The sequence below is a fragment of the Orbicella franksi genome, chromosome 9 (assembly GCF_964199315.1).
Source record: "Orbicella franksi chromosome 9, jaOrbFran1.1, whole genome shotgun sequence".
In the NCBI taxonomy this organism is placed as follows: Eukaryota; Metazoa; Cnidaria; class Anthozoa; order Scleractinia; family Merulinidae; genus Orbicella; species Orbicella franksi.
In genome coordinates, this window is record NC_138153.1 from 20,664,138 (window position 1) to 20,679,206 (window position 15,069).

General features: G+C 38.6%; 2 protein-coding genes across 3 annotated transcripts in view; one reads left to right on the plus strand and one right to left on the minus strand.

Annotated features, from left to right (window-relative positions):
- Nucleotides 1-15,069, plus strand: part of LOC145497944 (tolloid-like protein 2) — a 30,224-nt gene that overhangs the window by 9,428 nt on the left and 5,727 nt on the right. For both annotated transcript variants that reach the window (XM_081477823.1, XM_081477822.1), the window contains exons 2-4: nt 12,183-12,224; nt 12,732-13,097; nt 13,693-14,115. In XM_081477823.1, coding sequence (XP_081333949.1) covers nt 12,188-12,224; nt 12,732-13,097; nt 13,693-14,115 — 826 coding nt within the window. In that variant the 5' untranslated portion in view covers nt 12,183-12,187. The remainder of the gene's footprint in view (nt 1-12,182; nt 12,225-12,731; nt 13,098-13,692; nt 14,116-15,069) is intronic.
- On the minus strand, nt 536-3,483 carry LOC145497948 (uncharacterized). Its single transcript, XM_081477826.1, has 2 exons — nt 2,143-3,483; nt 536-1,775 (listed from the first exon to the last, which is right to left on the minus strand). Exons 1-2 carry the CDS (start codon nt 2,262-2,264, stop codon nt 536-538), a joined length of 1,362 nt encoding a protein of 453 aa, XP_081333952.1. The 5' UTR covers nt 2,265-3,483.

Below are 15,069 nucleotides of genomic sequence, written 5' to 3' on the forward strand. Positions count from 1 at the left end.
TGGAAGGAGAGTATTGTGGTTGGTTGATACTTAGTCTTTAAAGCAAGCCAGCTAATATATCCATGAGTGATTTCGAGATAAACTTTTAAACATGAAAACATATTAGAATTCTATAATTGCACTGAAATAGCTTGATAGTATTTTCTTTCCATTAAGTTTTCCAAGAAAGAAAGTTGGGAGGTAGAGCTCCACTTATTTTCTTTGGGGAAGGGGGAGGTGGGGGATTTCCCCTTGTCATTTACCAAGCAATGATTAAGATCATTTTTCATAATTTCACAGATGATTGAAAATAGTATTTGAGTTTTCAGTGTAATGACTTCTTATGACAAAGCATTTAAGTAATAGAAGTTCTGTTCGAAGTAAGGCAACAGTGTTGTCTGTTGTATGGTCACTCTTAAAATATGTAGCATATGGGATGTGAGTAACATACCGGTAAATATCCAATTTATATTTGAGTTCAACATGACATTTGTAATTAAATGTTGTTTTAGCTTTGAAATATAATCTTACATTCACTTGTATGCTACGAACAAAACTATTCAAAAACCATATCTTCACATCCCTCCTTAATTAATGGGAATTGCAAATTTACAAGAGCAGCACACAACTGAAATAGTACATCAGCATAACAACGTAAGTAGGAGGGGATAAAACTCAAAATTCTAAAGTCTTTCAGTCGGGCATTGGCTCTTTCGACGTGGATCCGACACCTTGCTATAGCCTTTGTAGCCCTTGTCTCGCTTTCAGTGAAAGCTCCTTTGTTCAGAAATGGTGTTACATTAACTGAAACTCCATGGGGGACAATGTCCTGGATGAGAAATCCTTTGTCAGCAAGTATCATGTCCCCAGGGGTTAAGTGTTGGAGGAGGCCCGACTCCTGCACGATGGCTTTGTCTGAAATAGACCCCGGGAAAAGCTTACTTACATAGGTTATGACAGCATTTGGCGCAACACCAACAATGACTTTAAATGAATTCATTCCACGATAGGATGAGTATGTTGCATTTTGCTGACTCATCAGTCCAGGTGCTGCAACCTCGATATCAGTGCAGTCTATGACTATACGACAAGATCCATACTGACTAAAGGATGATGGCGCTGATAGTTTGCTTTTGTCTCGTGATGGAATTGATGTCATAATGTCTTTAAATAAAATTTCATGCAACACATGAATAAATGTTGTAACAATGTTAGCAATTGTAGCAACACTACAGTTAAATAGCTGGGCCAAGTGTAGGTTTGTGTAGTTCTGTTTGACTTTCATCAAACTAATAAAAATCTGGTCCTCAAAGGTGATAGATTCCACCTTCCAGCCCGCAAAATAGTTAATAGAATCTTTAAACCTCAAGGCATGTCTCACCACAATGTCAAAGACTTCTTTTGTTGGAAGCCCAGTTTCCATTCTAATAACATCTCTTGGAAGCTCTGTCACAGTGTAACACCTGTTCTTGTAGTGTAATCTATCCTCTAGATTCTTTAACTCTCTTTTTGCTAGGTCCAGTTCTGCCTCAAGGATAACCTCCTGTGTTGTTTTTGGTCTTAGTTCATTCTCCTTTTCAACAGATGGTGGTTCATTTCTTTGAGCCTGTTCTACCAACTCACTTAAAGTCTTCTCCTTGGGCACACTCTTCTTTTTCTTTGGAGGAGGTCCCCTTTGCTCAGCGAATAGTTTGTCTTTGTTCCGCTCAAAAATTTTTGGGCCATTCGACTTCTTGCCCTCTCTAAAATGACAGCTACACACCCTTGAGTGCTTGCCGGGCATTCTGTCTTCTCTCCTGTAGAAGTAAGATTAAGAAATCGCCATTTAGTTTGTGATCTGATGTGAGAATTACGTGATTATAATGTTTATACATACACATTTTACTAATGCGTAGTGAAAACAAATGCATGTTCCGTTCACAGTTATATTCAAGCTTTCTCAAGGTTCATAATACAAGGTAACGCAAAATGTACGAAAAATATCGTAATCAAAGCACTCACAAACTAAAATGATATATAAAAAAACACTGCATGCGGTTGTTGAGACATTCGTCGCTTCTGCGGTACAACATTTCGAGTCGGTGAAAATCGCACATTCACTCAAAACTGCCGTATTTTATGTTGTATTCAAGCAGCAAGATAATGATGAATACCGTTACGAACCTTATCAGACGGATCCATCGTTTGTATTCGTCTTTTTCCTTTTCTGCGTTCGGAAATTTAAAGTATTTGCAAGTATGGCTCTCCGAAGAATGGTTGCACGACGGGGCAAAGCAGTAGACCATTTCCTTCCCTTTAGATCTATTTCCTATGACAAAGCGGTAATTTCGCAATAGCAATTGACCTTTTCACCCTCTGTCCTTCTTCGTGGCGTCTTTTGTTGCAAAACACAGGGTTATGAAGGGTTTTGACCTCCGGACAAAGCGATGACAAAGACTACGTGACCTACGCGCAAGAGATAATCCGAGTTGTTTAGAACCCAATATTTCAGCGCCATGGTAACGTGACGTCACACTTTAGGACTCTATTGTGACAGATACACTGCATTACATTATTAAGAAACAAAAATTAACTAATTGTTTTTACGTGGCTGTTAATTTAATCAGTTTTTCTTAGAGATAATTTACTCATGGTTTATTTAAATAATTGGCTTTTCGGCTTTAAAATGATATTTATTGAGCTTTTAAATCAATTTTGTGATAATCTGCATTGGACATGGCATAAATTGATATTTTGCCAACACGAAATGGAGAACTGGGTCTTAAGCAAAGTTGCAGGATTAGCATTTTTGTAGAAAGAAAGGGTTGAGAAATTTGTGACATTCTACAGACAGCCTTGCCATTCGCAATGTCCGATAAGGTTAATTTGTTCCATTCTGTTGTAGAAATAGTGTTCTCTAATTTATAAATTATTTCAATCTGTTGTTTAAACGATTGCCTTATAACCCCATGTCTGGCTTTGGTGCATGTAGGATATTGATGTATTTTTTATCCATTTTGCTGTAAATTATCTTAATTGATGTGTCAATCAAAACATATCTTGGATATGCTGGGCTCTTCTGACAAATGTACCTATGCCTCATAACCTTTGAGTGCATTTGGCTGTGTAGTGCAGACAAAATACATGTACATAATATAACTTCCTCTTAGCTCACTGATAATTCTTGGTATAATTTAATCATAGCAAAATTAATCAATGGAACCCAATCGCAGCTCTTGTAGTCCACAATGCCAGTCGAGAAAAAGAACAAATCACATTGAAATTGAATAATAAAATTATTATTAGAAGCCTATGCAAGTATTCATGATCAGCAAAAAAAAAAATATCGTAATTACCATTCATGCGAGGGTGATTTTGCTTATTGCAAACCCTTCTAGCAGGAGGAGACTCCATACAATAGTGAAGATGGCTAAATGTATCTTTGGGGACAAGTTAGAAAACAAAACTTTCCAACTTTTCACATATGTATACTGTTTTGGTATTTTTGTGAGATTTCATTCGGTAGAGATTCAGGGACTGAGTATATTGTAACCACTACATTTCAATCAGTCCCCACAACAAAAAAATGTGTAAACTTCTTTTGTGTGGGAGTCCCCATGTTAACAAAGGAAGAATATAATGATTAATAACAATGCCTTGTCTTTCTGAATAAGGTAGGAAAGAACAAGAAATGCCACCAAAAAGCACAGAAGACAGTTCTGTTCTGTGATCAAGATTTTTGGTAGCTTCCCAGAAATCCTTGAAATCGTGGCTCTATATTTCATAATCACACCATCTTACACCTCGATCTGCTGATGTAATACTAGTTCCGGCTGAAACTATTAAATCATTTGCAATTTACCTCATACATGTTGGATTATTTTCATTAGCAACAACATTCCGAAAAATAACTGAGGAGCTCCGCTTTTAGGCTGGCCTAAATCTATATATTATGTCGCGTTCTCAATTTACGAGACGACTTTGTGCTTTTACTTGTTCGTTAGTGCTCATGAGAGAGCCCATCTACTGATTTCAAATATAGCAGTGTTAAAATCGTGAAAATCGGCATGTCCTGAGAGCAAACTGCTTCACTCTGATACGCATGAAATGGTTGCGAAAATTTGCATTTATGACGCCTCGATAAAAATAAATTTTGGTAGATCACGCGATTTGACGTAGGTTACACCAACCTCTTTCCCAGACTCTCTCTCCTGTGCCCCTCTTGAGAACCCGGGTGCTTTCCATTCAACAGAAATTGGTCCCAAAGGGTACATGTGTGGGATATACCCTTTTGAACATTGTTTTAGATTAAGTGACCAAATGGATTGAATTAACTATTGCAATCAAGCCTCAAGGTAAGAACAAGTTGGTTCGGAAGGATAATGTTTTTAAGAGTGCTTTCCTTATTTTCCACTGTCTTTTGTGGTCTTTCCATCTCCATAGATTTCTTCCTGGTGCCTGTATGAATCCTGGTGCCTTTATGAATACACCAAACAAACTTTAATCACACTGGGGGAAAGAAAATCTTTCCTACAGAACATTATGGTAACAATATGTCAAGAGTTCTCAAGTTGCCTCAACTGTCTACATGCATGCACTCAAGCATTACCAAGTTCAACAGATTTTTTTCTTTCATGAGAAGATCAAACGATAACTGTGATAAGTTTATCAATTGATGCTAAATTCTTTTGGCTGAATGAATGCACCAAATAAACTGTTAATCACACTGTGAGTACAGAAAACCTTCCCAATATTTGAACAACAAAACAGTAAGAACAGTCTCAATAACAATGTCATGAGGGCAATGCTACCTTTTCATGTTGACCCAGCTGTCTGGGAGGCATGATGGTTTCATGGTTAGTGTGCTTGACATCTGGATCAAGTGGTCCAGTGCGAGACCTGGCTGGAACCATTGTGTTCTTGGGTATGACTCTCAAAGTGCTTCTCTCCACCCAGGTGTATAAATGAGTACTGGTGAATTTAATGCTGGGGGATAACCCTGCAATGAACTCACCTTTTTCATCCTTTATCATGATATTTGCTGCAGTACTAGAAACTGACTCACATTTCCTGAACCTTAAGTTGGACTTCACAAATATTGTGATTTTGCATAAACATGAATAGATATTGTCAAACAACATCATCAAAAAGATTTGATAAGTAGTTTTGTTAGTACAGTTGCTAAAACTAGTTGTTGATAAGCGGCAAACTTCGTCACCTTTTAAATTACAGGTCCATAAATGTTTTAGTGAGTGTATATGGTTGCCTTGATGTGTGTGGTGTGTGCTTCAGAGCTAATATCAAAATAAAAGTGGTTCTGAGCCACTCAGTTTGGAAAATGGATTGTCTGTAAAACAGTGGTAATTTTGATGCCATTGAACCAAGTTTTTAATCCCTAGGTCATGTATCATTTATTTATTAAACTAGAGGGAGGATAAAACGAAGTTGAAGCCACGGGAATTGTTAAGAAATTTAAGTGCAAAATGTAATGTAAGAAAATACATAATATATAGATTTAGGCCAGCCTAAAAGCGGAGCTCCTCAGTTATTTTTCGGAATGTTGTTACTAATGAAAATAATCCAGCATGTATGAGGTAAATTGCAAATGATTTAATAGTTTCAGCCGGAACTAGTATTACATCAGCAGATCGAGGTGTAAGATGGTGTGATTATGAAATATAGAGCCATGATTGCAAGGATTTCTTGGAAGCCACCAAAAATCTTGATCACAGAACAGAACTGTCTTCTGTGCTTTTAGGTGGCATTTCTTGTTCTTTCGTACCTTATTCAGAAAGACAAGGCATTGTTATTAATCATTATATTCTTCCTTAGTTAACATGGGGACTCCCACACAAAAGAAGTTTACACATTTTTTTTGCTGTGGGGACTGATTGAAATGCAGTGGTTACAATATACTCAGTCCCTGAATCTCTACCAAATGAAATCTCACAAAAATACCAAAACAGTATACATATGTGAAAAGTTGGAAAGTTTTGTTTTCTAACTTGTCCCCAAAGATACTTTTAGCCATCTTCACTATTGTATGGAGTCTCCTCCTGCTAGAAGGGTTTGCAATAAGCAAAATCACCCTCGCATGAATGGTAATTACGATATTTTTTTTTGCTGATCATGAATACTTGCATAGGCTTCTAATAATAATTTTATTATTCAATTTCAATGTGATTTGTTCTTTTTCTCGACTGGCATTGTGGACTACAAGGGCTGTTATTGGGTTCCATTAATTAATTTTGCTATGATTAAATTATACCAAGAATTGAATGGCTTGGTGCAAGACTGACGTAAGTGACTTTTTCGGGTGAAAAATGATTTTTTTGTTCAAAAGCGCCCGAATTTTTGCGTGTCGTCTTCAATTGAGTAGAAGAGCATAGCCCCGTATATTTTTTTAGCTGGTTTGCGCTTTGTCTTCGGAAAAAAAGAAAGAAACATTAGGACAACGGTGACTTCAAAACAATAATACAGGGCTGCAAAACGAAATGGATGAACATGGGCCTTAGAGAAAGATGAGCCTATAGCTTGACAGTTACAGTAAAGGTAACATAACCCCACGGCTAGCGTTAGACCTAAAAACAAACCCCAACCCTTGGCCTAGGGTTAGCATTTAGTGTTAGGGTTACCGTTTTAGTGCTAGGGTTTAGGGCTAAGGCTAGGGCTAGGGCTAGGGCTAAGGCTAGGGCTAGGGCTAGGGCTAGGGCTAGAGCTAGGGCTAGGGCTAGGGCTAGGGTTTAGGGTTAAGGCTAGGGCTAGGGCTAGGGCTAGGGTTTAGGGTTAAGGCTAGGGCTAGGGCTAGGGCTTAGGGTTAGAGTCTCTAAACACTTTGTGGTAGGGTTAGTTCTATTTTGGTGCTAGCCTAGGGAAGATAATAAAACAAGAAAATGCTTCATTTCATAAACACAGCATGCATGATCGGGAATCTAAATAAAGTCAACGAGCAGTGTCTATTAGCGGTGGTTACCTATCTTCTGAGAGTGAAACGTTTTGCCATCAGTGAAAATATGAAACTCGTTTAGAACAAAAAAGAGTTCGGTTTGCATTCTTTCGAAAAACAAAAGTGAAAATCACTAGCGAAATGCGACATTTCATAGGTGCTACTGCGATGATGTAAAACGTTTTAAATGCAATGTGCTATAACAGCGATGCTTGCCATTACTTTGACTGCGTGACAAACAACAAATACCTTATAAAACATATTTCGTGAAACGTTTTGCAATCAGTGAAAACATGAAACTCCTTAAGAACTAAAAAGAGTTTGCTTTGCATTCTTTCAAAAAAAAAAAAAAAAGTGAAAATCACTGGCGAAATGCGGCATTTCATAGGTGCTACTGCGATGTAAAACGTTTTGAAATTCAATGAGCTATAACAGCGCAGCTTGCCATTACTTTGACTGCGTGACGAACAACAAATACCTTATAAAACATATTTCGTGAAATGTTGCCACAAGGAATTAACGCTTGACATTCGAAGAGAGACGATTTTTCCGAATTACAGTACTTGAACGGCTGAGTCAATCTGAAATTGCTCCGTCTCTGCGATAATTAAATACCCTGTATATTTGTGAAAACACTGAACTGAATCTAAGCGGGAAAACCGAAAACAAACGGAAAATATATAGCAAAAGGAATGGCATATTTAAAGACAAAAGACTTACACTGTTGTCTCTTTCTCTCGCCATCTTCTAACCTCACAAACGAATCATTCCATTGGGATTCCATGATAATAAAGGCAAGCGATCGAAAGCCGCTAGTCCATAATATGATTGGCGTTTGTTTGCCCCAGTTCCCAAAAGGTCAACTGTCACACTGTAACACAACAATGGTCAACAATCGCGACTTTGGATCAATCATTTCTCTTACATGAAAACATTGGCCATTTATTCCTGGAAAGAATCGGGGCTTAGGGCTATTTTTGTCTAAATGAAGTAATACATTACTTTTCTCAGTGAAAAAAATCTTTTCCGTCGATTCTGTTGCAATTAATATTCCGTTGGCTGAGCGAAATCTAAGTTTGTCACGTTTTCCATTGCCGACTGAGATCGACTGACAAGACCTATCGAGATGCACTAAAGATTATTATGGGATATCCCTGAGCAACTTCAACACGGCAAGGCCTACGGGCCGACTAAACAGATTTTTTTAGAGTCTAAAAGCACTTCTTTATTTCCAAACGTTCTGCACAGCAACATTTGGCAAATGGGCCACTTCTCGCCATCGACTCATTTTTTGGCATGAGAAGTGCTTTCAAACTCCTCGCCTGGCTTCAGTGTGCCTTCGACCGCTTAGCGATCTTGGAACAGCAACACATCTCGCTTCTTTGAGATATGCTAGTGACTTACGGGTTTCCGGACTTAATGAAGTCCTTTCACCGCCAGGCGGGCGCAAATATGAGTCAAATAAGCGGACTTCATGCAACAGGTGAGGTTTCAACTTGTCTGATCGAAAGCCTGACGTTGTCTTGCGCGCCAAAATAATGCAAACGTAAGCTTACGTCACAACGTAGTTGAAGAAATTCATTTCCAGATCCCGTCTTTGAGCGAGTAAACTTTCCACTTTGTTTTGTACACCAGGCGAAAAAAACAAGGAATACAAACACAGGGCAATGTTTTCCTATTACGTTGGAGACCACATGCAAAAATTTGGGCGCTTTTGAACGAAAAAATCATTTTTCACCCGAAAAAGTCACTTACGTCAGTCTTGCACTAAGCCATTCAATTACAGGCATGCTAAAAAGTCCTAACACAAAGTAAAAGGAAATTAAGAAAACTCTTGCTTTTTTCTGGAAAATTGTAGCGACTGAAGACAATGATGGAACACTCTGAGAGTGCATTCTATCAACCTGATGAGATAAAATTTAAGGAGAATAGAGAATTCACAAAGTTATATCACAATCGAATTGGTACAGGACAGGAGAAAGGAAACTGTACAGCCAGGAAGAAACTGAAACTTTCTTCGACCAGCAAAAAAGTATGCATGCACAACAAAGAAAACAGTCAGTGACATTCATTTAATAAGTTAGTTAATAAAAAATTAGTGTGAAGAAGAGAGCAGAGAGAGAGAGAGTGGAGATAGGAGAATGCTCTCTCCAACTAAATTGTGTATATATGTATGTAAAAGTTATTCTTATTACCGAGAAATGGTCAGGGCAAGAACTTCTATTACACTGTTCAATTTACCGAGTTAATTAGTACTATCTCACTTTTTTGGAACATTTCCATGTTAAGTGTAAATACCGCATTGGGGAATAACCTCTTATTAACAAAATACGGTCAATGTACCCCCAACCAAAAGCAATGGCACAAATAACATGAAATAGCCAATCAAAATCAAAGCAGAGCTTTATTTGCAGACAGGATTGCCATGCATAATCGTCTACTCGACATTTTGGACTACATAATCATTTCACCAAACCGAACTAATTGGACAGACAACAAAATAAAACGAGGAAATCTACATTATAAACACAAGATGCATATCACTACATCTGAGCTCGAGTATCAACAGCAAATCCCTTCTCAATGAAAGGTGACCGAATAAAAGAGAGGATAAAGAAAATTCGTTTAAGCTTGCGGTGTTAAAGTTGAAAAATTATTCACGCTTAAATTTGAATATTACTGAGAGTCTGTATTTTTGCCGACGGCTTAATTTAGCTATGCAGTCATTTTATTGGCAGTAGCTTTACCAGTCTTCAACCAAATTAACCTCGGAATTCACAAAAGCATTTCGCCAAACCGAATAAATTGAACTAACAAAACGAGGAACTCTCCATACTTTGTAATCACAATATGCAAAAATTAAATTTAGCAAATCCTGTTCGCTTCGGCTTAAAATGGTTTGTAGACCTTCCTTGGTTTTCAACAACAGAAGAAGAAATTTTAGCAGTCTACGAAGCGGCAGTGCTAACTAACTCAGAGAAAACTTCAAAACTCGCCCGGCCGTGTTTACAAGTACGGTTTTGGTTAAGCTTATTTTTAGACGTGAGGTTATAAGCTTAAGTTGACGACGAAAATCGACAGAAAACTTAATTTGTTTACAACTTACAGCAACCTCCAAAGCGACCCACGTGTTATTGTTTAGAGACGAGCGAAATTAAAACGATGCAATTTTTAAAATCTCTTACAGCATGGCTTCAAATAAGGAAGACTTTTCATGGATTCCAATTGAAAATAAGCTTATATCGCCGAGGCAACTTGTTAATTTTCATAGCAAACGCAACAACAAAAGTCACTTACCGCAAGTTGGCAATTCAGTTCGGCCAGTGTAAATCTCCCGGGCAGAAACTTGCAGCAAAAGTTATGAAGACTGAACTGAAGTTATATTTGCGATAGATCAACGAATCAACCACTTCTTTCCGCTACGTATACTGTTTTGTAATTTCCCTAAAACACTCGGGCACGTTTGATTTCTCTAATGTTCATCACCTGACCAAATCAGGTGACTTCTGAGTTTTCTTGCACGGCTGCACAGCATCACGTTCGCGCGAATTTTGAACTTGGCCATGGGGAGTTCGGCAGTCTTCTGAATCAATTTGTCGGGTACTTTCGCCTCCTTTCTATAGCCCTCGTTAGCTTTGGTTCACGGCATTGTTCGGTATTATTTCACCTCCTTTCTTTAGCCCTTGACTAGCTATAATTCACGGCATTGTTCAGTACTGTCTCGCCTCCTTCCCCAGCTCGACCCAGCGCTGGCCCGCTCAGTCTTTTTCGCGATCTTCTTCGCTACTTCTTTGCCTGTTAATTCTTGCTTTCTGTTTTTTGCTTCAGTGCAACCCTGTCTTAAAAATATTAGATCAACCTCCGCTATCGTTTTTCTTTAAAAATCCCGCCAAGAAAAATGGCATTCTCCCGCTGCAAACCGAGGGTGCATGTCTCTGTCAACCTATTAGCTGGAGTATGGCCGCCATCTTGCGCGACTCCGTCGTCGTCGTAGTCGTCGCCGTCGTGCGTACGCGCCCACGAGCAATACCGCTAGACATGATAACCATGAGAAAATCAATTCATGGGTTCCTTTTCTTCCCTATATGGGTATGGGGCTCCGCTTGGCGGCCCTTCGGGCCGCCGGAGCTCCGCTATTAAGGAGAGGTTACACTGTTGAAAACATTCATGAAGTCAGCCTTGACCGAGAACTTACCACAAAAAAAGTATCTCTTCTTATCCAAACTTCAAAGCTAACTAACCCTAAGTAAGAACTGTATGCGTGACCAAGAGAAAAAATCCCTGTATTACGGGTTCTCCTTTTCTTTCCAGCTTTTTTTGTTTCTTTTGTATCCCTGCCAATGTCAGTAATTTATCTCCCCTTGCTTATGACTTTCTTATGACTTCTTCGGCTTAGCCTGTCCATTACTTCATGACACACAGCATTGAGGAGAGTTTGAGCACTCTAAAGCTGATGTTCAGTTAGGTATTTATGATCGTAAGTTCTCGGGTCTTAATTCCAGGTGCGGGCTTTGAAATTTGTTTTGTTCTTTCTTAGTTATATTTTGAGAGATCTTACAAAAACATTGTGCTCAGCATGGAATTAACATACCACAAGTACAGCAGTGCATCTCATCATCTCACAACGTTATGCCAGGGCAGGGTTGGTATTTGGTTGGGTGACCAAATAGAAATACCCCGTGTTGTAAAGATTTCCCTTTTTTCCTCTTCGTTTTTTCTTCCCTTTCCAAGGCAATATCAGTTACTGCAGAACTCTTTCAACTCTTTCTTAATGTATCTGAAATGACTTTGCCAGAGATTTGGCTCAGTTTCATTACCCATTAGAGTATATTTGATTTGATTCATGAATTCCATAGAAAAAGAACCTATTTGAAATTTTAGATTAAAACAAGTTCTTACGTAAAGGAGGTCTAAAAGGGATATGTTAGCCTAACAGATTATTAAAACTAAGTTCTTATATGCGGGTTTTATGGTAGACCAAATGGTGAATTGTTGTTGTTTTTTGTTTCTGTTATTTTTGTAGATCCTTCAACTTGCTATGGCAGTATCACCCACTGATATTTTTTTCAAATACCAACGCTGGAACTTTCGCCCTTCAGTTTAACCAAAATTACAAAAGGGGCCATCAGAATTGGGAAAAAGTAAAACTTTCAGAAATATAATTTAATGAATGTGATAGGTGCTAAGTTAAAGGACTCTAGACATCTTATATTCTGTTTAATTGGTAACATTTTAAAGTACTTTAGGAATGACTCAGTAAGGTTTGTATTGTTTACAGGTCTGATGGTTCACTTTTTTGGCCGCCTTTATGCTTACCAACGTAAGTACTGTATAGCTGTAAATTCTTTTCTTTCGATTTTCTTCCTGAAGTGTCTGAAGTCGTAATCTCCCCTGAACTAAAGTTCTGTTAATAAGTACATTTTCATTTGGTAAACAAGCAAGCATTCTGCCTACCATGCGTCAGTCTCGTTCAGAATTTCCTTTCATTCAAATTATGGGCACTGAATTGGGCGGAGGCTGAAAAGACCGCCGGGGACCGCAAGAAGTGAGGAACTAATGTCCTTTTAGCCCTATGTCCCAGCCGGGACGATGATGATGAGTGTGACAAAATCGGGCAGAAGTTGCCTTCTGAATACTTCCAGGTGAAAGCTTCACTCAAATATTCCTCTTGGAGGTGATTAGAGATTAGAGCATACGTCGAATTTTCCTATCGTTTCGATATTTTGCCTTCTCAACGACAGTTATCCGGTCACCCAGGAGATATTTTATTAAAGCTTTACCTAGTTATGTCGTCATGGTAAAGTTTTTTATCATTTGCCCTTTGTAGAATGCAGTGGTCTAACCACATTCCTGAACTCATCGCAGAATGGTTCAGTGTCTTTGTTTGATGAATATTATCGTTATAACCGGAGTTGCAGCTGGTTGATAACAGCTCCCATTGGCCAGCGAGTTCTCATCTATTTTACGAGATTTGATTTGCAAAGCTGCTACCAGTGTGATTGTAGTAGTGTCACCATAACTGACGGAAAAGAATCATGGAGTCCTCGTCTGGCCAGATTCTGTGGTAAAGATTTTCCGCGCCCAGTTTACTCCTCAGGAAGACACATACGGATTACCTTTCAGCCGGATGATTCCGATTACGTTTATCAAACATTTCAGCTGCAATACTCAACGCTTTTCCATCATTTACCAAGTAAGTTTTTTTAATTAAAATTTCATTTTGATTACCAAAAGACCTGCTGATATTGCTTCTTATCGTAAAAGACCCCACTTTGTCATTAAGGCTATAAAATTGTTGCTTTTTATTTCTAGTTGTCAGTTTTCAATTCAACAATATGATTCGAGCTTGCGAAAGTTTAGCAAGTCATACATAGTGGATGTTATACGGCGGCGCCAAGATTTTAATTTTATTCTCTCGCGGTAAAATGATGTAAGTAAAATATTATGAGTGACCTATTGAACTGTTGAATACGTTCGATAACTTCCCTTACAAACTCTTACTTAACATATTTACGTTGTTTCCCAATATCGCATAACGATATTAACGTCATGAGCCGTTGGCATACTTGAGACAAGTTCTGTTCTTGAGACATACTTGAGACAAGTTCTATTCCAAATCGTTATTATTTCATTGAGTGTTGAAGGAACCTCAAATCATTTCTCCCTTACAATTACGTCAAATGGTGAAATGGGGGGAGGGGGGGGGGGCGCGGGGGGGGCGAGGGAGGAATTCTTAGACAGGAGACAGCAGTCTACATCGCCTCAGTCAACATACATTTTTATTTCAGGTTGTCCACCAGTCGTCTCAGGAGCTTCTGCTGGCGTCATTTACAGCCCTAATTTTCCTTGGTACTACCCAAACAACAAATCTTGTTATTGGCAAATCAGAGCGCCACACTACCAAAAAATCAATATAAATTTGACTTATGTCTACCCCAACGAAGATTGCGATAGTTACGTGGAGATACTTGATATATACAGCGATCACGTAATAAAAACATTTTGGTTCTGTGAAACTCCAACACCGTCCTCAATGACGTATTCTGGATCTATACGTGTTCGTTTCTATCCAGCGTATCGGAAAACTTCATCGTTTTTGGCATTTTATCAAATACGATACAACTCTCCATTTCCATATCATACATATGCTCCAACCTGGCCGGAACCAACCCAGTCAACCAACCCAGTCTCAGCTTGTAAGCCTGTCAACAGTAAGTTCTCTTAATGTCTTTGGTATTTGACAGATATAACTTTATCTTTTACTGTCCATTTGTAGCAAGAGATACCGAGACGACGTCAGATTGTGGAATAAAGAACAAAAACTGACGAGTGAGTAACCAGTGTTCTTGCCACAATTTGACGTGTCTTGCCTCCATCTAGGACGGACCAAACAGGAACAGTAGGTGATTAGTTCTGGAGTATCATGGCTTAACGCCGTGACCGGTTAATCGGCTCTAGTCGACCTCAGACGACTCTCTGACTACAATAAAGTTCTCGCTCAAAAATAGAAGACTGATAGATAGTAAGTTTAAGCGGTTCACCGCCATTCATGTATTCCTAGCGGCCTGACCTCCGGCAAGCCTTAATCAAGTTTTTCGCTGCACAGTCTTACGTGTATTTGAGGTGGCTGAACAAAGTTTTTGATACCTGTGTTTCATTCACCTTTTTCTCTAAAACCCTTGATCCCACGGTCGCCAAAAATGGCAGCAAGCAAGTTAACAACACAAACTTAGGTTTTTTGATGGTTAAGCTGACGTATGTGCCGTTGCCATGGCAACATGAATAAAAATAAACAGGCCTTTCAAATCAGTTTTGTTTATTTGTAGCAAATCTAGTCATTAGATTTTCTTTATAATTTGCATGTAACAAGCTTGTAACGATTCTCACAAGTTAACACCATTTTGCTAATAATTTAACAGAGAGATCTTTAATTATCCCTTGTTGAAGGTTCACTGGAATATCTAGAATTTCCTTTGTTAAAGTTCAATTATTTTCAATACTCCAATTACTTATTTCCTTAAAAAATTTCGTGCCAAATTTCGTGAAATTCTAATGAGTGGTTTTCGAGAAATAGGCGTATTTCCGAGAGTGCAGATTTTCATTCAATCGCAATTTTTTGACTTACTACGCATGCGCTGCATTTAACTGGGTTCTTTCGGTAACAA

Coding starts and splice junctions, on each gene's coding strand:
- LOC145497948 (XM_081477826.1), bottom strand. CDS start 2,264: ATGGTCTACTGCTTTGCCCCGTCGTGCAACCATTCTTCGGAGAGCCAT. Junction 1,776..2,142: donor CGATGGATCCGTCTGATAAG/GTTCGTAACGGT, acceptor TTACTTCTACAG/GAGAGAAGACAGAATGCCCG.